Source organism: Pleurodeles waltl, chromosome 6 (assembly GCF_031143425.1).
Source record: "Pleurodeles waltl isolate 20211129_DDA chromosome 6, aPleWal1.hap1.20221129, whole genome shotgun sequence".
NCBI classification, from domain to species: Eukaryota; Metazoa; Chordata; class Amphibia; order Caudata; family Salamandridae; genus Pleurodeles; species Pleurodeles waltl.
The window spans coordinates 426,528,351-426,553,708 of record NC_090445.1 but is presented as its reverse complement, the minus strand read 5'-3'; the positions used below and the strand labels follow the sequence as shown (position 1 = coordinate 426,553,708).

Genomic DNA, 25,358 nt, shown 5'->3' with positions numbered 1-25,358 from the left:
ATTATGATTTCGGTTTTGTTGGTGTTCAGCTTCAAACTGTTGGTCTTCATCCAGTGGGTGATTTCAAACGGGCCTCTGAGTGGATGGACTTAATGGCGGCAGCGGTTTCTTCTCGGGTGAGTATGGGCCATGTGGTTAGCACTGGTTCTTTGTATTAGATCAAGAGGCGTTTGGCAAGATCTGTCAGGCCTGGTTGCAGTTTGAAGCTGCTGCAAATACCAGTGATTTTGGTGTGATAACGCATCCCAATCTAGATAATTTATTCACTCTGGGACTCGTTTTAGGCTGATGAATCTTTTGACCGTGATTGAAGTCTCCTTAAGACGAGATAACTATTCAACATGTCAATCAATAGATCAATAACATCATCAATAATTACAATGGCAAGTCAATCAAATTAATCAGTGACATTAAGAAGAATTAAAACACACCATGACCCTTCAATCATGACTAACCACACAGAATTTAGTAAGATTTATAATATTTATTCCTGATTGGTTACAATTCTATCAGTAAGTTTATTAGTCTCAATACCAGAAAACACATCAGCAGCGTCACAATATGGCAACTCGAATAAGATTTCATCAAAGCAAAGATCATAAACATTAGAACAAAGCACAACGTCAACATGGATTAATCTTAGCAGAGTATCATTAGCGAATTATTGAACAAAGCATAGACTCAGTCATTTGTCTATTTGCGTCTGTTCAGTGAGCTCCTCAACTAACCTCGAATTAGCATTAGCATGTTGGGCTTCATGCAAAACAATTTAGCAACACAAATTTAGAAAATAACTAACTATGGTCTCTATCAAAAGAAACAGTTGGTACCTAGAAAGAAAAGGCAAACAGACAATTACAATTTCATTATCATATAGTTACCCTCCGTAATGAGTCAGCATACACAGTCAGTCTTCGTCCTCAGGACATTTGTTGATTTGCCATCAGACAGGAAACACAGCAAAGTTCAGCAAGACAGGTAATAAGGGACACTTCCCTCATAAAGAGGAAAAGTATGAATCAGCAAGTCGAAGAAAAGTGAGGATGGTTTGGAAAATCAAACAGCAAAGTCTTTAAGACAGAGTGACAAAGTGGCTAGGTAACCACGAAGGATATCAGGTAATGGCTACATCAAATGGCAGTATAGAATGCCTAGGATAATGGCAAAGAATGGCAAGGAATGGCTTATTTCTCTTTGTCTCAAAGGATTATATCAATCCCGTTGTACAGTCCCCTAATTTCCAATTGGGCAAGTTTTGGTGCATCATTATCTTCATCCAATGATTTGCTTGTCGCCTCACTAAGATCGTTACCTTAGAACAGTTCTCACGTAGTTTATTGGCTCCTGTAATTGACGTCTCCAACAGGTAGAATGTCAGGTACAACCTTTGGTTCTCACAGTCCCAGTCAGTAGTTCCATTGTCTAGACCAGTTCAGGCGACCTTGTACCTGTTGCAAGTTTACACTGTTGCATTTGGCAAAAATGTCTCCTTGAGCAAGTCGAGTCTCATGAGAAAGAATTTACTACGGTTACACACATCTTCTAGCTTATGGAAAAGTATGGCTACATGCCCTTCAGCAAGTCAGCACAGTGCCCGTTAGGAAAACACATTTAATATGAGACTGAGCAGCTAGGCCCGACTCATGCTAACTAAGGCCTAGTGATTAATTCAGAAAAACCTTATCATAGTATTCTTAATGCTAATACAAAATCATACATTAGTACATTAATAATTCATTATTAATCTATTTCATTAACCATCGTATACATTGGTGGCGTCTCCCCATGGGCACATTTCGAACATACGTTTAGTAAAAGCATATTAATACATTTTCTATGTGGTATCAATACACATTAATTCGCAAGCATTTCATGTTAATTTTGATTATAAAACTACACTCCAAAAGTTGCTGAAGAATTGAGAGAGATTTTTGCAGAGGTCAGGCTGTAGTGTGGTCAGTTTTACGTATATTTTGCGCATTAGCTTCAGGCCTTAGGCCTCTGTGCACTTTGCCCTAAATATATTTTATTCATTTGCTAACAGCTTAGAGCCTCTGTGCACTTTACTCTAAATGCTTTCTATTAGGCTTCGTACTGTTATTTTACAGAATAGCCAGTTCTACGGTGTTGTTTTTTATTCATATCACACTGTTTTGCCTACTTCAGCACTGGAGTTCTTCATAACATATTCACTCTGTGCTTTAGTCAAGAATACAGTCTGGTACATTGCCGATAGACGTGGTAGGAGTCTAGACTTGCCATTCCTGCGCAGGAACATTTTGTGATCACGATGACATGTTAGTTATAAAATCACTTCCTTGTCCCAATACATGCAAGAGGGAGATTCCGACCAGGGAACCACAACTAGACGCTGACTGCCTCGTTGCCGATGCTGAACCAGATCACAGGCCTTTGCTCAGGTATGAGTGTGTCCGTCTCCCTAGTGATACAGAAAGGCAAGCTAGAAGCTTAACATGCTGTGCTCTAAATAGAACAAGCAGAGGGAGAGTAGAAACGGTTAGGAATTATGATAGCTTTATTTCTATGTTTTACTCTCCTGGTTACTATATCAATCCTACTATGTTGTATTGTTCTGGTTATTGCGGCTCACGCCTTAATATCTAAAATACAGTCGTTTTATTAAAACATTATATAAAACTTATACTGTCTTTGTCATTTGTATATGAGACCATATTGTGAATGAGAGAGTTGGTTTGGATCTGAGTGACCACGACTTCCCTGAGAAGTTCCAAAGATGTCATGCGCTCGGCTGCCCAATCATTTCTTCCCCGTGGGAGAAATGAGGCACTGCTAGTTAGCCGGAGCAACAACCGGATTTAGGGTGACAGAGTTCCTTACACGTGGGTCAGACTCAGTCCCCCACACCGTTATCGATCCTGCTGCCTAGAAATCCAGTAGTCTCATTTAGGATAATGAGAGCCCACGCGACAAGGCGAGAGGGTGATTGAGTTGGAGGCAGCCACTGGTGAAGTGATTTCCTTTGCAATGGCAAAGATGTCTTTGCTTCTGTTGGTGCTGGCATCAATGCAGTCTGCCAGTGTGGTTCAACTGGTGGGCCCGATTATTTGGTGGTAGCATCTATTACAAGGAGGCTGGGGTGGGCTCTTCAACTTGGATGTTCCTGAAGGAGGTAAAAATAGGGTCCAGAATTGTCCAACCAACGATGTGGGTAGTTCCCTTTACTCCATGGGTAAGGCCCAGGCTTCCATGGTCTTTAAGAAGTGCTTTTGAGTTGGGATCAGCTTGGTCTTCCAGGTGGAAATTCAGTTTTTCAGGGTGCTATGAAATACGCAATGGGCACTATGTTCACTATGAAATACACGTTTTTATCCTATTGAATATTGTACGATAAAAACACCCAAACATAATGAAAGCATATACTATATATCCCACTAGAAGACCCCTAACCAGGACAATACGCTGGCCCAGTATAAAATACTGAAATGAGAACAGCAGAAGAGAGGTGTTGCTCCAAAAACTTTCAACCCTAGAAGCCACAACTAGAGCAGCAATCTCAGGTCAGAAATTCTGCAAGTATTACACTAACACCAGCCAATGGCCCACACACAAAGGCAAAATACAACAGGGCACAGCCCTGTTGTCATCCAGGGAATGCATGACATTTTCTGCCGTCCAGTTTCACTGTTGGCACCAGTACCTACTGGATTTCTCACAATAAGTAAGGCATCAGCTCAGGAGTGGAAGCATAAGTTAGGAAAACATTTCAGATAAAGCTCATGACTGGAATTTGTGTGAATGTGTACAATTCTCAAGGGCGTTTGGATCACAAGATGAAGGATGCAGCCTTAATTAGGGAAGGATTTTGTTAATTTGCAAAGTGATAGTTTGCAAATTATGTGGCAAATATAAATTCATTATTATGGGGTAACACTGCCACCACAAAATCAAAGAAATCCACCGGTCAATACAATTTCCATTGTTTGTGTAACAACAATTTATTCATGACAGTTAAACAAAACCTAAACATTCTAAATTCTATCAGTGTTCATTGTCAGCTGCACTTTGAATGAAACAGCTTTTTCAAGCTAACTACCCCAATTTACAAGGAAGGATTCTGCAAATCTTTCAACAAAGGACCCTTGAAATCTGAGCCCAACTGAAATGAGACACGTGGGGAATGGTATCCCTGTATCACGGTCAATAACTCTAGCTGACTAAGTTTAGAAATTCGGTGACCAGATATTGATTTAGAACAAACCTTAAAGAAATTCCTAGACCTGGTTTCTTGAATGAAACACATTTTGATTGGAATATTTTTTAGTCTAATGAGTAGTGGATGTAGTGGCAAGAATATTTTTGTTTCTAACGTATATTGGAAGCAACTTTAAAAAAAAATCAATCATAACTTGTAAATACATACGGTTAAGATGGCTTAGTATCATTACAAGCACCGCGTGGATTAGACTGAACTACCTTTCTATGAACCTTGGACTATCCAATAATATGAGACGGTGCTGTTCTTATGGTTTCAATTAATTTTTGTGTATGGCAGTCTAGAAACATTCATAAACAGGGTATGCCTCAAGCGTATCATCGAGCCTGGGCATAACCAAACAGCTGTTCAAGCATATGTTAGCAAGATAATTAAATGCTCCTCTGTGCACCAGAGACAATGAAGTATAATATAGACTGAAGCAATACAGTGGCCACTTGCAGGGGCTAATGTATTTTCAAGATAAACAGATACAGCTACATATTATCTGCTGAACCTGCAGAGAGGAGAACCTACCTGTCTGCCTGAGGAGCTTAACTGAGCATTCCAGGAGGAAGAGACTTGTTCTGAGGAAAGACAGCCAAGACTGAAAACGTCACAAATTCAAGTTGGTAATTGGATATAATGAAACATCAGCCAAACAGGAGGCATAGCAATATCTCTTACTTCAAGTGCAATGGACGAATGATGACCACTGTCTGACAGCATGCCACTAAAGTGAATGATGGGTGGAATAATGCAGCATTTAGTCCAGCCACTGTAGAGGCTGGGATATCTCCCTTCAGCCCTGCTGACCCACAAAAGCCTGTAGCACGATGGTGCAGCCCCCCTGGGAACTCTGCTGCTCTCCTTTCCCATCACACACATGCTCTTTATTTGGCAGCCTTAATCTTGCGATCAGAACAAATGAATATTCGTTCTCATACTTGACTGCAAAGAACTGGAACACTCTGTCTCCATTCTTTCGCCAAGTTTCTAGGTGTCCTCAATTTAAGAAGCAACTGAAAACATGGGGGCATATTTACAAGCCCCTAGTGGCACCTTGCACCGCCCTAATGTCTTTTATTTTTTTTTACGCTAAGGCAGCGTTAAGGAGGCCTTTCTCCCGCACTGTATTTACAAAGTGGTGCAATGCTTGCCAGGGCAGTGTTCCACCGTAAAGTCCATCCCCTGTAGGGAGATGGACCACCTCAACAATTTGGGATTTTCACCCCTCATCTGCATTAACCATATGAGGGGCCGTTGGTTTGTCTGAACCCGGAAGTGAGTCCCAAAAAAAGTAGGGTCTTAGCTTGTTCAGTGCCCAGACCACAGCAAAAGCTTCACGCTCAATTGCACTCCACCTACGTTCCCTGGGAAGTAACCTCCTACTGATGAAGGCTACAGGTTGATCTAAGCCCTCTTCATTTAGCTGTGACAACACTGCTCCTATACCATGCTCTTATTCATCAGTTTGCACAACAAACTCCTTGGAGAAATCCGGTGCCTTAAACACAGGTGCTGTGCACATGGCTGCCTGGCAAGACTCAGTCCAGATCACATTTCTGGGCTGCTTTTTGGAAGTCAACTCAGTCAAGAGAGCAACAATAGTGCCACACCCCTTGACAAACCTCCTATAGTGTCCAGGGAGACCTAAAAAGGCTGTCGCTTCAGTCTGGGTCTTGGGAGGCTCCCAAGCCAGAATGGTGTCAATTATTGGCTTTAGGGGTGCCACCTGGCCAGTCCCACCTGGTATCCCACGTACACCACAGAACCCTGCCCTATTTGGCACTTGCTTGGCTTCATTGTGAGGCCTGCTTTCTGCAGGGCCTCCAACACTCTGTAGAGGTGCTGCAAGTGTTCCTCCCAAGTGGAACTGAATACAGCAATGTCATCCAGGTAGGCTGCACTGAAACCATCCAGTCCCGCCAACACATGGTTGACCAACCTCTGAAAGGTGGCAGGGGCATTTTTTATCCCAAAGGGCATCACTTTAAACTGGTAGTGCCCGTCTGGGGTGGAAAATGCTGACTTCGCCTTGGCCCCCTCAGTTAAGGCAATCTGCCAATACCCAGAGGTAAGATCAAATGTACTTAGGTATTTAGCAGCCCCCAACGGGTCGATGAGCTTATCAGCTTGGGGGATGAGGTGCGCGTCAGTCTTGGTGACCGCATTAAGTCCCCAGTAATCCACACAGAACTGAAGTTCTAGAGAGGCACCAGGAGCAGAAGCCTCTGGGACCAAGACCACAGGGCCTGCCCAAGGGCTACTGGAAAACTCAATAACCCCTAATGCTAACGTCTTAGAAACTTCCTCTTTGAATTTAGCCCTAACCTTGTCAGTCACTTTGTAAACTTTATGTTTATCAGGAGGACTGTCCCCAGTGTCCATATCATGTGTATACAAGTGTGTGACCCCTGGGATCACGGAGAACAGGGAGGCAAACTGACCCAACATCTGGCGACAGTCCCTCTGTTGTTCTGGGGTCAGGGAGGAGGAGAGGTTCACACCCTCCACAAATCCATCCTTTTCCTTAGCAAACAGGAGGTCAGGAAGAGGCTCACTCTCTTTCTCCACCCCCATCATCTGTTGTTAGGAGCATTGTTAACTCAGTTTGCTCAAAGTGCTACTTGAGGCGGTTCACATGCAGGACCCTCAAGGGGTTCCTGGGACTCCGTAAGTCCAACAGAAAGGTGACTTCACTCTTGCACTCCACCACCTCAAATGGCCCAGTCCACTTGTCCTGGAGCTCCCTAGGCTTCACTGGCGCCATCAACAATACTTTCTGGCCAGGCTGAAATTCGACCAGAGTGGCATTCTGGCCATACCAGCGTTTCATGTCCTCCTCTGTTGCCTCTAGGTTCTCCTATGCAGGACCCCTGAAGCGGGCAGTCTGGTTTCTAAGAGCCAGCATGTTACTGAATACATCCTGCAGGTGTTTACTGGGGGCTTTCTCCAAAGCCTTCTTTACCAGACTCAAAGGTCCCCTCACAGGGTGACCAGACAATAGCTCAAAAGGACCAAATCCAAGCCCTTTTTGAGGCACCTCCCTGTAGGCAAACAGAAGGCATGGCAAGAGGACGTCCCACTTATGCTTCAAGGGCTCTGATAGGCCCATAATCATGCCCTTCAAGGTGCAGTTGAACCTCTCAACCACACCATTGCTTTGAGGGTGGTAAGCAGTGGTGAACTTATACATCACTCCACACTCCCTCCACAGAGACTTCATATATGTTGATACGAATTTGGTACCCCTATCAGATACCACTTCCTTGGGGAACTCCATGCTGGTAAAAACACCCATCAATGCACCTCCCACCAGGGTAGGTGATTGACCTCAGTGGAATGGCTTCTGGGTACCGGGTGGCATGGTCCACCAAGACCAGGATAAACCTGTTGTCCATGGCTGTCTTGCGATCCAGAGGCCCCACAATGTCAATACCAACCCTTTCAAAGGGGGTACTAACTATAGGAAAAGATTGGAGGGGAGCCTTGCATTTTCCCCCACTCTTGCCACTTGCCTGACAAGTTTGGCAAGACCTACAGTGAGCATCTGAGTGCCAGCGCAATTGGGGCCAGTAAAAGTGGGTGACAAGCCGTTCAAAGATCTTGTCCTGCCCAAAATGACCAGCTAAAGGCACATCATGATCCAGACCCAGTAGGAAGGCTCTGAAGCACTGGGGTACCACTTGCACACAGGTTGACCCAGACTCAGAAACCTTAGGCTCACTATATAGGAGGCCATCCTCCCAGTAAATCAAATGTGATCTAGGCTCCTTGACAGACACCTGGTCTGCAGCCTGCTGCTGCAAACTCTCCAGAGTAGGGCATACTTTCTGTGCCTCACAGAATGCCTCCCTGGTGGGCCCCCCTTCCTGCTGCCACTGTATCAGCTCAGGGACCACCCACAGCTCAGCCACCTGTTCTTCTGTAGGCTCCAGGGCTTCGCTCTCAGGTTTAGCCTCCTCCTGGACCATGGGAACTTTTAGAGCCGGCTTCCCATGCCTCTTCCCCTTCCTCCTTCTAGCAGACACCTGGGACACTCTTTCAGGCTCCAGGGTCTCCTGATCACCCTGACGGGCAGCCGTGGACCAGGTGGACACACCCACCCACCCAGGCATACCCAACATCTCCAAGTGTGACCTGCATTCCAGCTCCTCCCAAGGGGAATTATCCAGGTCATTGCCAAGAAAACAATCCACAGGCATGGTTGGACTCACAGCTACTTTCAAGGAACCTGAGACCCCCCCCATTCAAAGGGAACCTGTGCCACTCTGCACAGGTGCTCTGAGTTGTCCACTTCAACTACTTGGTGAAGTACACTGGGATCTATCTCCTCTTCAGACACCAGGTGACTCCTCACTGAGTCACACTGGCTCCTGTGTCTCTCAGAACCTCCACCCTCTGTCCATTGAAGGTCACCCACTGCCTGTACCTCTTAGTGTTCTCAGGCACTAGGGTTCTCTGGACCATCTCATTGTCCCCTAGTGAGACAAGGGTAATCTCAGGTGGCTCCCACCCACCTGGAACCAACTCCTCCCCAAGCACTACACTGGTCAAACCCTGTGACTAAGCACCAGTGGGTGCTGGTGTCCACTTGTCCTCCCTCATGTGACCCTCCTGATCACGTGTAAAGCACTTGGAGGGAACCTTCTCTGCAGGTTTCCCTGTAGAGACCTATGGTTTCTTTTCTACTGGGGGTTGGGATTCCTTACCCTGGGAAATAGGTTGGGGCCCTTTAGAAAACACCCCCTGTTTACCCTTATCCCCCACTTCTTCGGATGGGGACCCTGCCCACCCTTGGCATGGTCTCCCCCATACCTCTTTTTGACCCTGGTGCTCTCCCAATGGTCTGCTTCCTGTGCAAGCTTCCTGGGATCAGTCAACTTGCTGTCAATCAGGTGCTGGCGCAGCTCTAGAAAACAAAGACTATACAAATGCTCCCAATCAATCAAATTGTACAGCCCCTCAAATGTTTTTTCCTTACTGCCCTTCACTTAACCATCCAGTGACCTGCAAAAGGAATCTACACACTCCAACCAAGTTAGGGACTCTTTCTTTTTGTAGGATCTAAACGTGTCCTTATACTGCTCAGGGGCCAGACCATGTCTTGTGAGTAGGGCGTCCTTCAATATGGTGTAGGTGAGTCCCTAAGAATCTCCTAAGGATGTCAGAGTGTCCATCCCCACTACTTCAAAGTGCTTCCACAGAACCACCCCCAATATGCCTCAGGGACCAGGTTCGTATGGAGAGCAGACTCATACCCCTTAAACCACAAGTATATGTCATCCTCCTTCTTATAGTCCTTCACTAAGTCTTTAGGAATGCGGGCCCTTCTCTCAGGCTGCACTGAGGTACTGCTGCCACCATGCCTACTGGACTGGCTCCTCTGACCCAGCTGCCTCAAGCTGACCTCATGAGCCAGCAGTAACCTTTTCTAATCAATGGCCAGTCTTCTCTTTTCTATCTCCCTTTGCATCCTAAACTTCTCTAATTATAACTGGTGAGCCCCCTCTGCCTGTCTGTCCTGTAACTCTTCAGGAGTCATACCCTTGGATGACACACTGCTGCCTGCCCTGGAGACCCTTCCCTCAGGCATAACAGGTCCACCCACTACACCACTGTGTATACTCTGCACCCCCTCATCCCCATCCTCCTCCTCTGTGTGCCCCTCGGCCTCCTTGGCTGTCACCCAGGCCCTCAGTGCCTTTTTGAGCTCCTCCTTCCTGGTGGAGCTCTTAATGGGTCAGGCAAGATCCTTACAGAACTGTTTCAACTGAGTAACTGTGTAACTTTCGAGTTCCCCTAACTCAAAAACAGCTCCAGATTGAGACCTGATGGCAACTCAAAGGTGCAAATTTCCAAGGCAGAAAAAAGAGTTTCCAATTGTTAGACCTGACAGCCTTTGGGTAGTCACCCCTAACTTTTTTCACCCCAGTGTTAAGGTGCATAGGCTCTGTCCATTTAAACATGGTAACACTGGATCTTACCCAATTAGACTATTTAATTTACTTATAAGTCCCTAGTAGAGTGCTCTATGTGTGCCTAGGGCATGTAGATTAAATGCTACCAGTGGGCCTGCAGCACTGATTGTGCCTCCAACTTAAGTAGCCCCTTTGCCTTGTCTTAGGCCTGTCATTGCAAGGCCTGTGTGTGCAATTTCACTACCAATTCGACTTGGCATTTAAAAGTACTTGCCAAGCCTAAAACTCCCCATTTTCTACACATAAGACACCCCTAAGGTATGCCCTATGTAACCCATAGGGCAGGGTGCTGTATAGGCAAAAGGCAGGACATGTACTTAGGTAGTTTACATGTCCTGGTAGTGTAAAACTCATAAGTTTGTTTTTACACTGCTGTGAGGCCTGCTCCCTTCATAGGCTAACATTGGGGCTTCCCTCATACATTGTTTGAGTGGTAGTTGCTGATCTGAAAGGAGTAGGAAGGTCATATTCAGTATGACCAGAATGGTGATATAAAACCCTGCTGACTGGTGAAGTTGGATTTAATATTACTATTTTAGAAATGCCACTTTTAGAAAGTGAGCATTTCTCTGCAATTAAATCTTTCTGTGCCTTACAATCCACGTCTGGCTGGGTTTAGTTGACAGCTCCTTGTGCATTCACTCAGACACACCCCAATCACAGGATACTCACCCTCACTTGCATACATCTGCATTGTGAATGGGTCTTCCTGGGCTGGGAGGGTGGAGGGCCTGCTCTCACACAAAGGACTGCCACATCCCCTACTGGAACCCTGACAGACAGGATTGAACTGAAAGGGGACCTGGTGCACTTCTAAGCCACTCTTTGAAGTCTCCCCCACTTCAAAGGAACATTTTGGTATATAAACAGGCCTCTGCCCCTACCAACTCAGAAACTTCCTAGATAAGAAACTTGTAACCAGAACCTGAATACTGCCAAGAAGAACTGCCTAGCTGCCAAAAGGACTCACCTGACTACTTTCTGTGAGGGACTGCTGCCTTGTTGTTGCCCTTCTGCCTTGCTTCTCTCTGGCTGTGGTGAAGAAGTGCTCTCCAAGGGAGGGCTTGGATAGAGCTTGCCTCCTGTTCCCTGAAGTCTCAGGACCAAAAAGACTTCATGTCTACAAGAAGGACTCCTTGTGCGGTGAAATTCGATGCACAGCCTGCCAGAAATGATGCAGAGACTGCACCGCAGTGAAAATGTTACCGCATGCCGATCCGGAATGGTGGAGCCCGACTTTGCCATGAGAATATCGACGCAGCACCAGCGTAGAGACTGGAAATTTAGTTTTTCCTGTCAATTTTGTGACCAAAATCCTCACTCAACATGTCTCAGGCTGGGTCTCGAGCAGGAGATTTTGACCTGGCCCTGGTGGAGACATATACTGTCAAACAGCTGAAAGGGTTCTGCAGGGATATGGGAGTACCCACCCAAGGTGCCTCCAGAAAGGAGGAATTTCAAATGGCGCTGAGGGCCTGGGCAGAAGCCCATTCAGAGGAGGATGCTGAGGAGGAGGAGCCAGAAGATGGCTCTCCAGAGGATTCTTTGCCATCAGTGGATGATGTTACCACTGCAATTGTGCCCCTGCCAAACCAGGGATCAGTGTCTCTGATCAAGGCCTGACCGCAGAGGAAAGGAGAGAGGAGAGAGAGTTTCAATTGCAAATGGCGAGGCTAACAATTGAGGCTCAACAGGAGGAAAGGAGAGAAGAGAAAGAAGCCAAGCAAGCTGAGGCTGAAAGAGCAGCCAAACAGATTGAAGCTGAAAGAGCTGAAGCTGCAGCTGAGAGAGCCTGAACTGAGTCTTAAGGAGCTGGAGATCAAGGCAAGACAGTCTAAGTCCTGCAGTGATGGTGGCAGCATACATGCAGGACCTGTTGGGGAGAAAAAGTTTGTATACCCAAGAATGTGGTGCCAAGTTATGTGGTGGGAGATGACATTGGCAAGTGGTTGGCTGCCTATGAAGTTGCACTTAGGGCCCACTGGACCTCTGAGGAGCAATGGGGGCGGCATTGTGGTTTTATGTACCAGCAGTGGGGAGAGACACACTTCTTACACTAGCTCCACATGATCAGAATGTCTATGCACTCATGAAAGCCACTTTACTGGCCAAGTTTGGGCTGACCCCTGAGAAATACCGTCGGAGGTTTAGGTACAGCACCAGACTTTCCACACAAACTTGGGTAGATTGTTTTGATTTCTCCAATAAGGCACTGAATGGATGGGTGCAAGGCAGCCAAGTAGATGATTACAAAGGGTTATATGACTTGATTCTGAGAGAGCATATGCTCAGTATTTATTTTACAGAGTTGCGCCACACTTAGTAGATGGTAAGCTGACTGATCCCAGGAAGCTTGCTGAGGAGGCGGACCTCTGGTTTAGCACCAGGGTGTCCAAGAAAGCATCTGGGGGACACCCACAAAGGTGGTCAGGGTTCCAAACAGAAGGAAGAGAGGGAGAAAAACTTAAAGATAAGGAGTGCTCAAAAGACCCCCAAAAGAATTCCCAAGGGGGGTGGGGTGGTAACCATTCCACTTTGAAAGAACATTAGGGAAATTAATCCCCAAATCCTTAGAGTGCTACCAGCCTGGACACTCTAAGGGCGACTCTCAGTGTTCCAAGAGAGCACAGACCACTACTGGACAGACACCTGGGTTGGCTAGTGTAGCGCTCGGAGGGGAGACAGTCCCAGTTAGCTTTGGGGGGCAGGCAGAGGTTTCCCTAGTGTCCCTGGGAGAAAGAGAGATGGTTCCTAAAGCCTACATTGCAGAAAATACTTCAAAGTATAGGCAGTGGGTAGCCATTGATGGGCAAAGGGTGGAGGCTCTGCATGACACAGGAGCCAGTATGACTTCTGTCAAGAGACAGCTGGTGTCATCAGAGCAGATAGTCCCTAATACATTCCACCAGGTCATAGTCGCTGACAATCGTGAGAGTCACCTACCGGTGGCTCTGATTCCCTTTGAGTGGGGGGGGTCTCTGGTACTCTGAAAGTAGCTGTGAGTCCTGCCATGCCTGTAGATTGTCTGTTAGGCAATGATCTTGAGCATACTGCCTGGAAGGAGGTAGAGCTCAGATACCACCTGGAGATGTCAGGTTTGCCTGAGTGGGTCTGCATGACCACACGGTCCATGGCTGTCTGGGAAGGGAGTCAAGGGCGTCTGGAGCCTGGAACAATGGCCCAGACAGCTGCAAAGAGGAAGGGCAAGAGGCACTGGAAACCCACCTCAGATGTTCCCATGGTGGTGGACGGGGCCCCTGAGGAAGAGGAGGCCCTTGAGCCAACTGGGGAGGACAGAGCTGACCTGGGCAACCTGCCTGAACTTGCTGTCTGGCAAGTAGAGGGTGGGCCCACCAGGGCAGAATTCTGCAAGGCACAGAAGGAATGCCCCACCCTTGAGGGTCTGCGGCAACAGGCCACAGCCCAAGCAGCAGGTGACGCCTCTGGCACTCACCATATCTACTGGGAGAATGATCTCCTTTACAGTGAGCCTGAGGTTCCGGACCCGAGGGCAGCACGTGTGCTGGTGGTACCCCAGTGTTATCGGGCGTTCCTACTGGTCTGGCTCTCGACATTCCCCTGGTAGCACATCTGGGCCAAGACAAGACCTTTAACAGGCTTGTCACCCACTTCCATTGGCCCAGAATGAGGTTAGCCTCAGATAATTTCTGCATAGGTTGCCCCACCTGCCAGGCTAGTGGGAAGACAGAGAAAATGCTTAAAGCTCCCCTGATCCCACTCCCCGTCATTGGCACCCCCTTTGAAAGGGTGGGCATCGACATTGTTGCTCCTTTGGACCCCAAAACTGCCTTGGGCAACAGGTTTATCCTGGTTTTGGTGGACCACGCCATCCGCTATCCAGAGGCAATCCCTCTGAGAACAGTGACTGAACCAGTGGTGACAAGAGCCCTGCTGGGGATATTTACCTGTGTGGGATTCCCTAAGGAAGTTGTGTCTGACAGGGGCACAAACTTCATGACTGCGTACATGAAGTCCATGTGGGATGAGCGTGGAGTGACCTACCGGTTTACCACCCCTTATCATCCTCAATCCAAAGTGCTTGTTGAGAGATTCAATGAGACCCTTAAAGGCATGATTAGTGGCCTGATTGAATCCATGAGGCGTAAGTGGGACGTCCTCTTACCATGCCTGCTGTTTGCTTAAAGGGAGGTGCCCCAGAAAGGGGTGGGGTTCAGCCCCTTTGAACTTCTCTATGATCACCCTGTCAGGGGACCTCTGAGCATAATTAAAGAGGGCTGGGAGAAAGCTCCCAAGACGCCTCCACAGGATGTGGTCAGCTACATGCTGGCCCTCCGCAACAAAACCCAATGCTTCTGGAAGCAGGCCAAGAGTAACCTCGAGGCCAGCCAAGAGGTGATGAAGAAGTGGTATGACTGGAAGACCACTCTGGTTGAGTTCTCACCTGGAGACAAGGTTTGGGTGATGGAGCCAGTAGAGCCCAGGGCTCTCCAGGACCGCTGGTCTGGCCCATTTGAGATTAAGGAGCGTAAAGGAGAGGCCACTTACCTAGTGGACCTCAAGACCCCTCGGCACCCCCAAGGGTCCTCCATCATAACAGACTCAAACCTCACTTTGAGAGGTCTGAGGTCAGTATGCTCCTAGTCACAGATGAGGGCATGGAAGACGAGGGTGAACCTCTACCCGACCTCCTCATTGCAAAAAGAAGGTGATGGGTCAGTGGAGGGTGTCATTCTCTCTGACTCCCTGACTCTAAACCAGAGAGGAGACTGCTATGAGATGTTAGAGCAGTTCTCTTCCCAGTTTTCCCTTACTCCTGGACTTACCTATCTATGTGTCCATGACATTGACACAGGCGACAGTCCCCCTGTGAAGAACAAAATCTACAGATTGTCGGATAAGGTGAAGGCCAGCATCAAGGAGGAGGTCTCAAGATGTTGACCTTAGAGGTTATTGAGAAATCCAGTAGTCCCTGGGCCAGCCCTGTGGTGCTGGTACCTAAGGCTGCTGTCTCTGGTGGAAGCCAGAACTCCGGTTCCTTGTGGACTACGGGGTCTCAACTCAGTCACACGGACTGACGCTCACCCCATCCCCCGACCTGATGAGCTTGTTGGCAGGCTAGATGCTGCCAAGTTCCTGAGTACGTTTGATCTTACATCAGGGTACTGGCAGATCGCCCTGACTGAGGGAGCTAAAGAGAAATCTGCATTTTCCACACCTGATGGTCATTACCAGTTCTGGGTGATGCCCTTTGGTTGAAAAATGCCCCCGCTACCTTCAAACGGTTGGTTAACGGGGTCCTAGATGGCAAGGATGCCTACTGCGCAGCCTACCTAGATGACATAGCTGTCTATAGTTCCAGCTGGGAGGAACACCTGCTCCACCCCAAGGAGGTGCTTCAGGCTCTGCAAAAGGCAGGCCTGACCATCAAGACTAGTAAGTGCCAGATTGGGCAGGGTTCTGTGGTGTACTTGGGACACCTAGTAGGTGGTAGCAAGGTGCAGCCACTCCAGGCCAAGATTGAAACTATCAAGGCCTGGCAACCACCTAGAACACAAACTGAAGTGAGAACCTTTTTAGGCCTCACTGGAGACTACCGTAGGTTTGTCAAAGGTTATGGTACCATTGTGTCACCCTTGACAGAGCTTACATCCAAAAAGCAACCTAGGTTGGTGAATTGGACATAGGCTTGCCAGAAAGCCTTCGATTCTCTGAAGGAAGCCATGTGCACAGCCCCCGTGCTCAAGGCCCCTGACTACTCCCAGGAATTTATTGTGCAGACAGACGCTTCAGAGCATGGCATAGGGGCTGTTCTAGCACAGCTAAATGAGGAGGGCTCAGACCAACCAGTAGTCTTTATTAGCAGAAGACTATTACCACGGGAACAGAGGTGGAGTGCTATTGAGAGAGAAGCATTTGCTGTGGTATGGGCACTGAAGAAGCTAAGACCCTACCTGTTTGGGTCTGACTTCCTGGTTCAGACAGACCACAGCCCCCTCAGATGGCTCATGCAGATGAGCGGTGAGAATCCTAAACTGTTGAGGTGGTCCATTTCCCTACAGGGGATGGGCTTTACGGTGGAGCATCGCCTGGGGATTGACCACGCCAACACTGATGGCCTCTCCAGATACTTCCGCCTTAGCAATGAGAGCTCCCAGGAGGTTGGGCAGCTCTCCCCACTTTCAGCTGGGGGGGCACATGTTAGATCTGACAGCCTTAGAGTGGTCACCCCTAACTTTTTGCCTGCCTCCCTCCACTTTTTGAATACTGCTTTTTCTGGTTTTTAGACTCTGCGACTTTACCACTGCTAACCAGTGCTAAAGTGCATATGCTCTCTCCCTTTAAACATGGTAACACTGGATCTTACCCAATTGAACTATTTAATTTACTTATAAGTCCCTAGTAGAGTGCACTATGTGTGCCCAGGGCCTGTAGATTAAATGCTACTAGTTGGCCTGCTGCACTGATTGTGCCATCCAGTTAAGTAGCCCCTTAACCTTGTCTCAGGCCTGCCATTGCAAGGCCTGTGTGTGCGGTTTCACTGCCAATTCGACTTGGCATTTACAAGTACTTGCCAAGCCTAAAACCCCCCTTTTTCTACACATAAGACACCCCTAAGGTATGCCCTATGTAACCCATAGGGCAGGGTGCTGTGTAAGCAAAAGGCAGGGCATGTACCTATGTAGTTTACATGTCCTGGTAGTGTAAAACTCCTAAATTTGTTTTACACTGCTGTGAGGCCTGCTCCCTTCATAGGCTAACATTGGGGCTGCCCTCATACATTGTTTGAGTGGTAGTTGCTAATCTGAAAGGAGTAGGAATGTCATATTCAGTATGGCCAGAATGGTGATATAACATCCTGCTGACTGGTGAAGTTAAATTTAATATTACTATTTTAGAAATGCCACTTTTAGAAAGTGAGCATTTCTCTGCACTTAAATCTTTCTGTGCCTTACAATCCACGTCTGGCTGGGTTTCGTTGACAGCTCCTTGTGCATTCACTCAGACGCACCCCAAACACAGGATACTTAGCCTCACTTGCATACATCTGCATTTTGAATGGGTCTTCCTGGGCTGCGAGGGTGGAGGGCCTGCTCTCACACAAAGGACTGCCACACCCCCTACTGGGACCCTGGCAGACAGGATTGAACTAAAAGGGGACCTGGTGCACTTCTAAGCCACTCTTTGTATTCTCCCCCACTTCAAAGGCACATTTGGGTATATAAACAGGGCCTGTGCCCCTACCAACTCAGACACTTCCTGGAGAAGAAACTTGTAACCAGAACCTGCATCCTGCCAAGAAGAACTGCCTGGCTGCCCAAAGGACTCACCTGACTGCTTTCTGGGAAGGACTGCTGCCTTGCTGTTGCCCTGCTGCCTTGCTGCTCTCTGGCAGTGGTGAAGAAGTGCTCTCCAAGGGCTTGGATAGAGCTTGCATCCTGTTCCCTGAAGTCTCAGGACCAAAAATACTTCATCTCTACAAGAAGGACTCCTTGTCCGCCAAAATTCGACGCACAGCCTGCCAGAAACGACTCACAGCTTGCACCTCGGTGAAAATTTCACTGCACGCTGATCCGGAATGACGCAGCCCGACTTCGCAATGAGAAGATCGATGTAGCACCAGTGTAGCGACCGGAAATACAACGCACGGCCCACTGGAATGACACACAGCCGAACCGGAACGACGCAGCCCGACTTCCAGAGAGGAATTGACGCAGCGCCTGCCGTGCGGTAGGAAATTCGACTCAATGCCCACCGAATCGACTCAGCTCCTGTGACTTCATCCTGCTAGTGCAGGAAATCCACGCATTGTCCCCGGGGCGTCTGAAAACCCCGCAACCCGAAGAGGATCCACGATGACGAGCACCGGAAATCATCGCGCAGCCATCCCTGCGTGAAAACTAAATGACGCATCGCCGTGTGCGGCCAGAGAAATCGACGCACACCCCTTTGTTTCCACGCATCTTGTCCTCTGTGGCTCTTTGCGGAGATTTTTCACGTGAACCAGGTACTTTGTGCTTGAAAAAGACTTTGCTTGCCTTTAAAAGACGTAAGACACTTTATATCACTTTTTCAGTGATACCTCTACATTTACATATTGCATCTTTGATCGTTTTGACCTGCATTTATCCAGAGAAATATTATATATTTTTCTAAACACTGTGTGGTGTATTTTTGTGGTGCTATATTGTGTTACTGTAAGATTTATTGCACAAATAATTTACACATTGCCTTCTAAGTTAAGCCTGACTGTTTAGTGCCAAGCTACCAGAGGGTGGGCACAGGATAATTTAGATTGTGTGTGACTTACCCTGACTAGAGTGAGGGTCCTTGCTTGGACAGTGGGTAACCTGACTGCCAACCAAAGACTCCATTTCTAACACCAACGAAAGTTCAGAATTAATAAAAAGATCACCAAAAATATGGAAGTAGAAAAAAGTCCAAAAAGAGAAAGAGCAAAATCACAAAGACAAGAAGTATGTGGTCACGTAATGGTCTGCCCTGAAAACGGTAGTATACACTTAATCACTGTATGTCAAAAACAAATATAGGTCCACTCCCAACCGCTGATCACCAATGTTAGAAATGGGGTCTCTGATTGGCAGTTAGTTTGCACTCTGTCCAAGCAGGGACCCTCACTCTAATCAGGGTAAAGGAGAAACAAAACTGGTTAACCCCTGCTCACCCCCTTGGTAGCTTGGCACGAGCAGAAAGGCTTAACCCTAGAAGCAATGTGTAAAGTATTTGTACCAACACACAAAGGAATACAGTGAAAACAATCCAAAATGGATACCACACCAGTTTAAAAAAATAGGTAATATTTATCTAAATCAAACAAGACCAAAATGACAAAAATCCAACATACACAAGTCACAATATGAATTTTAAAAAGAATAAGAGTCTTAATCCATATAAAACAGTGAGAACGCTGTTGTCACACAAAGTACCTGGTTAGCATCAAAAATAAAGCCACACAGGGGAGCGAGTGTCGAAAAAGGCCAGCGATGTGACGATTTCTCACTCACAAGCGAGACCGTGCGTCATACCTTCTGCGGTCAGGTTGGCGTGCGTTGTTTTCTCTCTCCCACAAGAGAGCGATCCATCAATTCCCAGATGGGCACCTCGAGACCAGGCAGGCTTTGCGTTGATTTTTCACGCCCAATGATGTTGCTTTTGAAATCCGGTCACACGGTGTCAGGAAACCGCACTGCGTGGGGCTTGCTTTGGAATCAGCAGCCGCAAGCGAGTGTTGGCCGTCGTTCCTCCATCCGCGATTCGCCGATCTCCCAGCCACGATGTAGGTGGAGTGTCGATTTTAGCCACAAGGCCAGCAGCACATTATTTATCAGTTGTGGATGGTGTGTCAAAAATGTCCCCGAACATCGGTCTTTGCGTGTATTTCTGTCCTTTTCCACCAGCTTTACCTTTCAAGGGCCCAGACACAAGCTAGGGCACCACTTGGCAGGGCAGTAGTCTCAGCAGGGAGTCCAGGTGCTGGCAGAGAGAAGTCTTTGATGTTCCTGAGACTTCAACAACAGAAGGCAAGCTCAGTTCAAGCCCTTGGAGGTTCTTCATCAGTTGGAAGTCACACAAAAGTCAGTTCTTTGTCCTCTCTCAGGCAGAAGCAGCTACTGCAGGCGAACCCAGCAAAACACAGCCACAGGCAAAGGGGCAGTACTCCTCCTCCAGCTCTCCAGCTCTTCTCCTTGTCTGAGGTTCCTCTTGAATCCAGAAGTAATCTGCTTTTCGGGGAGCTTGGGTCCAATACTTATACCCTCTTCTGCTTTGAAGTTGGCAAACTTCAAAGGGAAGTCTCTCTTGTTTGCAAGATCCTGCCTTGTCCATGCCAGGCTCCAGACTCACACCAGGGGATTGGAGACAGCATTGTGTGAGGGGAGGCACAGCCCATTCAGGTGTAAGTGACCACTCCTCCCTTCCCATCCAGCCCAGATGGCTCATCAGGATATGCAGGCTACACCCCAGCTCCCTTTGTGTCACTGTCTAGAGGAGATTTACAAACAGCCCAACTGTCAGTCTGACCCAGACAGGGAATACACAACCAAGCAGAGTCACAGAATGGTTTAAGCAAGAAAATAAATGCCTACTTTCTAAAGGTGGCATTTTCAAACTAACATCCTGAAAAACAACTTTACTAAAAAGAAGTATTTTTAAATTGTGAGTTCAGAGTCCCCAAACTCCATATTTCTATCTGCTCCCAAAGGGAATATGCATTTAATAATATTTAAAGACAGCCCCTATGTTAACCTATGAGAGAGATAGGCCTTGCAACAGTGAAAAGTGAATTTAGCAGTATTTCACTGTTCAGACATGTAAAACACATCAGTACACATTCCACCTTTAACATACATTGCACCCTCCCATGGGGCTACCTAGGGTCTACCTTAGGGGTGCCTTACATGTAGAAAAAGGGAAGGTTTAGGCCTGGCAAGTGGGTACACTTGCCAGGTCGAATTGGCAGTTTAAAACTGCACACACAGGCACTGCAGTGGCAGGTCTAAGCCAGGTTTACAGGGCTACTCATGTGGGTGGCACAACCAGTGCTGCAAGCCCACTATTAGCGTTTGATTTACAGGCCCTAGGCACCCCCAGTGCACTTTACTAGGGACTTACTAGTAAATCAAATATACAAATCATGGAAAGCCAATTACACATATAATTTACACAGGGAACACTTACACTTTAGCACTGGTCAGCAGTGTTAAGTGTGCAGAGCAAACAAAACAGCAAAAACAGAGTCCAGCACCCAGAAACAACCGGGGAAGCAGAGGCAAAAAGTTAGGAGAGACCACGCCAAGGATGCCAAGTCTAACAGTGGCGCATTAGGGCAATAAATGGGAGGCTGTTGGGCAAAAAAGACAAGAGCCAAAAAGCTTTGAAGTTGAAGGTCTTTATTCCTCTACTGTGCCCAACTCATTCCCATCCCTGGCACATCCCTCGTGGCTTCCCAGAGGCCCAGCACTAGGATGAGGAATGCAGACTGTCCTCCCAACACAGCAATGCCACTGAGCTTATTACAGGAGAAGCCACTCACCCTAGCGGAAGCTTGGGACATCACTGCTAGTTGAGCTACAGCAACATGAACTTGTTCCATCGGCCACACAATAGGTATTCCTTATAAAGATCATTTTGAATACTTCATATTTACTAACAGCAAGTGTTAACCATAAACAGAGCCTGATGCCAGTCGGCCTCCTCTAAAAACATTTTAAAAGGGTGCATCACCAGAAAAGTGGCCTGCATGTTAGTGATGAGTTGCAGCAGACAGCCAGGTTTGTAGATGTGATGCTCACATCGAGGTCTACTCAGGTGGCAGGTAACTGATGCCCTTCCGAAGCACTTTCCAACAGTTGATAAATGACCCTAGTGGACAATGCACCTCTGACAGACTAACTATGGCGAAAACCATTTATTCCAACAGGACTCTGCTATGAGATACTGGAGGGACAATGGCGCCCCTGCAGAGAAGCTCATTCTCGGGGTCCCGTTTTATGGACAAACCTTCAAACTCTCATCCTCAGACACCGGAGTTGGGGCCCCAATCTCAGGGCATGGAGCTGTAAGCCCTTACATAACGGAAGGCAGCATGTGGCCCTATTATGAGGTAAGTCCATGCTGTGTGAAACACCCAAATGCATGGGGTGATCCTACAGTGTGGCTGATAGCGGGAAATGTGTTGTACCATGAGGGGGGGAGGGTTGTGTCAAGTCTCTCAGCTCCTGGTTGTAGCTGGACAGCCTGTAGTGATCCTGTAACACAGGGGATTCACCGTCCAATCATCACACACAACCAACAATGTTTACGAAGGAATTCCACCAGCCAAACATGCACATGAGAAATCATCATTGGTGAAACTTTAATTGTACTTGGTTTATTCTGGGTCCCTGCACCAGTTACGTGAAAGGGAAAGGGCTGGATAAACATTATCTTGTGCCTCAGCTATAATATGCCTCTTGTTCCCGCTCGTGCCCTTCTGCTGCTCCATTACTTTACCAGCTCAGGACTAAAACTAATTTGTCTTCTTTCTTTGGTTGAGTGCCTTTCTTAGTTCTTGTAAGAATATCATTCTGTCCCTATTCTTCTCATTTTGTTAAGAACCAGTGTCGCTATTTTTTAAGATATTCGGGGCCATATTTATACTTTTCGACGCAAAATTGCGCTAACGCAGTTTTGCGTAAAAAAAATTAGCGCCGGCTAACGCCATTCTGAAGCGCGATGCGGGCGCCGTATTTAATCAATGACGTTAGCCGGCGTTAGCCGCCGGCGCTGCCTGGTGTGCGTGGAAAAAAACGACGTACTCCAGGCAGCGCCGGCGTAGGGGGATATGGAGCTTGGGCGCCAAAAAATGGGGCAAGTCAGGCTGAGGCAAAGTTTTCGCCTCAACCCGATTTGCGCCATTGTTTTCGACTCCCAACCCCCAAAGAAATGACTCCTGTCTTAGCAAAGACAGGAGTCATGCCCCCTTGCCCAATGGCCATGCCCAGGGGACTTCTGTCCCCTGGGCATGGTCATTGGGCATAGTGGCATGTAGGGGGGCACAAATCAGGCCCCCCTATGCCACAAAAAAAAAATAATAATAATACTTACCGGAACTTACCTTAATGTCCCTGGGATGGGTCCCTCCAGCCTTGGGTGTCCTCCTGGGGTGGGCAAGGGTGAAGGGGGTGTCCCTGGGGGCATGGGAGGGCACCTCTGGGCTCCTTCCGAGCCCACAGGTCCCTTAACGCCTGCCTTTTCCAGGCGCTAAAAAACGGCGCAAAAGCAGCCATACGTCATTTTTTTTGACCCGCCCACTCCCGGGCGTGAATTTTGCCCGGGAGTGTAAATACGGCGCACATGCCTCGGAGTCAATTTTTTCGACGGGAACGCCTACCTTGCATATCATTAACGCAAAGTAGGTGTCCATGCTAAAAAATGACGCAAACTCCATGGACTTTGGCGCTAGACGCGTCTAACGCCAAAGTATAAATATGGAGTTCGTTTTGCATCGGAATTGCGTCAAAAAAAACGACACAATTCCGGTGCAAACAGAGTATAAATATGCCCCTCAATGATTTCACCTAAGAATACAGAGCGAACTTTGGATAAACTTCCATTCACCAAAGTCATAAATTCAAATATTTATTCACAAGCTTTGGCCCTAAATACATGTTTCTTCTGGACACTTCCACTGTCATTAAATCTTTGCTGACATATTAGCAAAGTCCTGCTCTGCAGGTATTGATAGTATATCACAGAAAAAAACATGGTGACATCAGATTTGGTCGCACTATGGACATTAACATCCACTGCTACGTGTCATTGCCAGCCACCTGTTCGTCACAGGGAACGAATTGAGAGGATCTTAGCTGAAAGGTGGGTGAAATATATGAATCCTATAGTATGCCTATGGATTTGGGGAATAATGTTTAAAGGCACCTTGTACAGCCAACATCCAAATAAGTATCTGTTGCAGACTAAGTTCACAGTCAGTGTTGTTTTGGCCCCACTGGGGCACTTCTGTTTTGAGGCATTATGCTCATGCCTGCCCCTCATTGCCTCCCTCTTCTTCACCAGATCTGCCAATTTCGAAAAGGGGCTACAACAGTTTGGATCGAAGAGCAGAAAGTGCCTTATTCCTATAAGGGGGCTGAGTGGGTCGGATATGACAACATTGAGAGCATAAAGTTAAAGGTAAGACCCTCAGAGATGCCTGACTCACAAAAGGTTTGCCCAGGGTATGGGGTTGGACTTTCTCATATGATGCATCTTGTGTTCTTGTAACACATGTACAATCTTTGGGAATATTAGAGCAAATAAGAGTCGATATTTTTGCAGCAATAACTAAGATGTTGGATTATTTGTGGTGGGTGACTGCACACTTCAAAGACTATTCGCAACTCATCCCAGGGTGAGCCTTCAAAGTCACTAAATTAATCTGAGCATGATCCCCTGGTAGGTCTAGCACACCACAGACAGCCTCAACATAGGCCAAAGTGTAAAGTGTTTATGCAGTACCAAAGCAATAAAAAAGTCAAAACAGCAAGCAATAAAAATCCCAAACCAACTTAGAAGAATATAGTAATATTTAATATATAAAATGACACCCCAGTGACAAAAAGCAAATAAGAAGAACATGAGAAATGTGTAGGAAACTGACCCCCCCACTTTTTGCCTGATATTTGATGCTAACCTGACTGAGTGTGTGTTGGGACCCTGCTAACCAGGCCCCAGCACCGGTATAATTTCCCTAAAATGGTACCATGGTTTCCACAATTAGCACACCTCTGGTGCACAGATCAGTCCCTTGTAAAAGGTACCAGGGGCCCTGTGGCCAGAGAGGGTCCCTAAAGGCTGCAGCAAATAATATGCCATCCTAGGGGACCCCTCACCAAACACATGCACACTGCCATTGCAGTTGTGTGTGTAGGTGAGGAGAAAAAGGTAAAGTCGACATGGCATCCCTTGCTGGGTGCCACGCCCCAAACCACTACCTGTGGCATAGGTAAGTCACACCTCTAGCAGACCTTACAGCCCTACGGCAGGGTGCACTATACCACAGGTGAGGGCATAGCTGCAAGAGCAATATGCCCCTACAGTGTCTGAGTCCATTCTTAGACCCTGTAAATGCAGTGTGGCCATATTGAGTACATGGGCTGGGAGTTTGTCATCAAGAACGCCACAGCTCCATGATGGCTTTACTGAAGACTGGGAAGTTTGGTATTAACCTTCCCAGCTCAATAAACCCATACTGATGCCAGTGTTGGATTTAAAGAAAAATACACACAATTTCACCCAACCCTCTAGTGTAAGGCTGATGGTAAAGTGCCAGCCTGCAACTAACAGACAATCGTCTGACCCCATGGGGTGAGAGCCTTTGTGCTCTCTGGGGTCAGGGACAAAGCCTGCTCTGGGTGGAAGTAATTCACACCTACCCCCTACAGGAACTGCAACACTTGGTAGTGAGCCTCAAAGACTCCTGCCTTTTGTTACACTGCCCTAGGGCACTCCAGCTAGTGGCGATGCCCACCACCCCTGACCAAGCCCCACTTTTGGTGGCAGGTCAGGTGGGAAAATTAATAAACACAAGGAGGAGTAACCACCTCAGCTGGGACCACCCCCAGGGTGCCCAGAGCTGTGGTGACCCCCTCCTTGCAGAATCC

The 25,358-nt window shown here is 47.4% G+C and overlaps 1 protein-coding gene across 3 annotated transcripts in view; it reads left to right on the top strand.

The window, feature by feature from the left end:
• Positions 1-25,358, top strand: part of LOC138299833 (chitotriosidase-1-like) — a 130,029-nt gene that overhangs the window by 91,922 nt on the left and 12,749 nt on the right. For 2 of the 3 annotated variants that reach the window (XM_069238428.1, XM_069238429.1), the window contains exons 8-9: positions 21,638-21,820; positions 23,773-23,889. In XM_069238428.1, coding sequence (XP_069094529.1) covers positions 21,638-21,820; positions 23,773-23,889 — 300 coding nt within the window. The remainder of the gene's footprint in view (positions 1-21,637; positions 21,821-23,772; positions 23,890-25,358) is intronic. The other variant, XM_069238430.1, reaches the window with a different exon arrangement.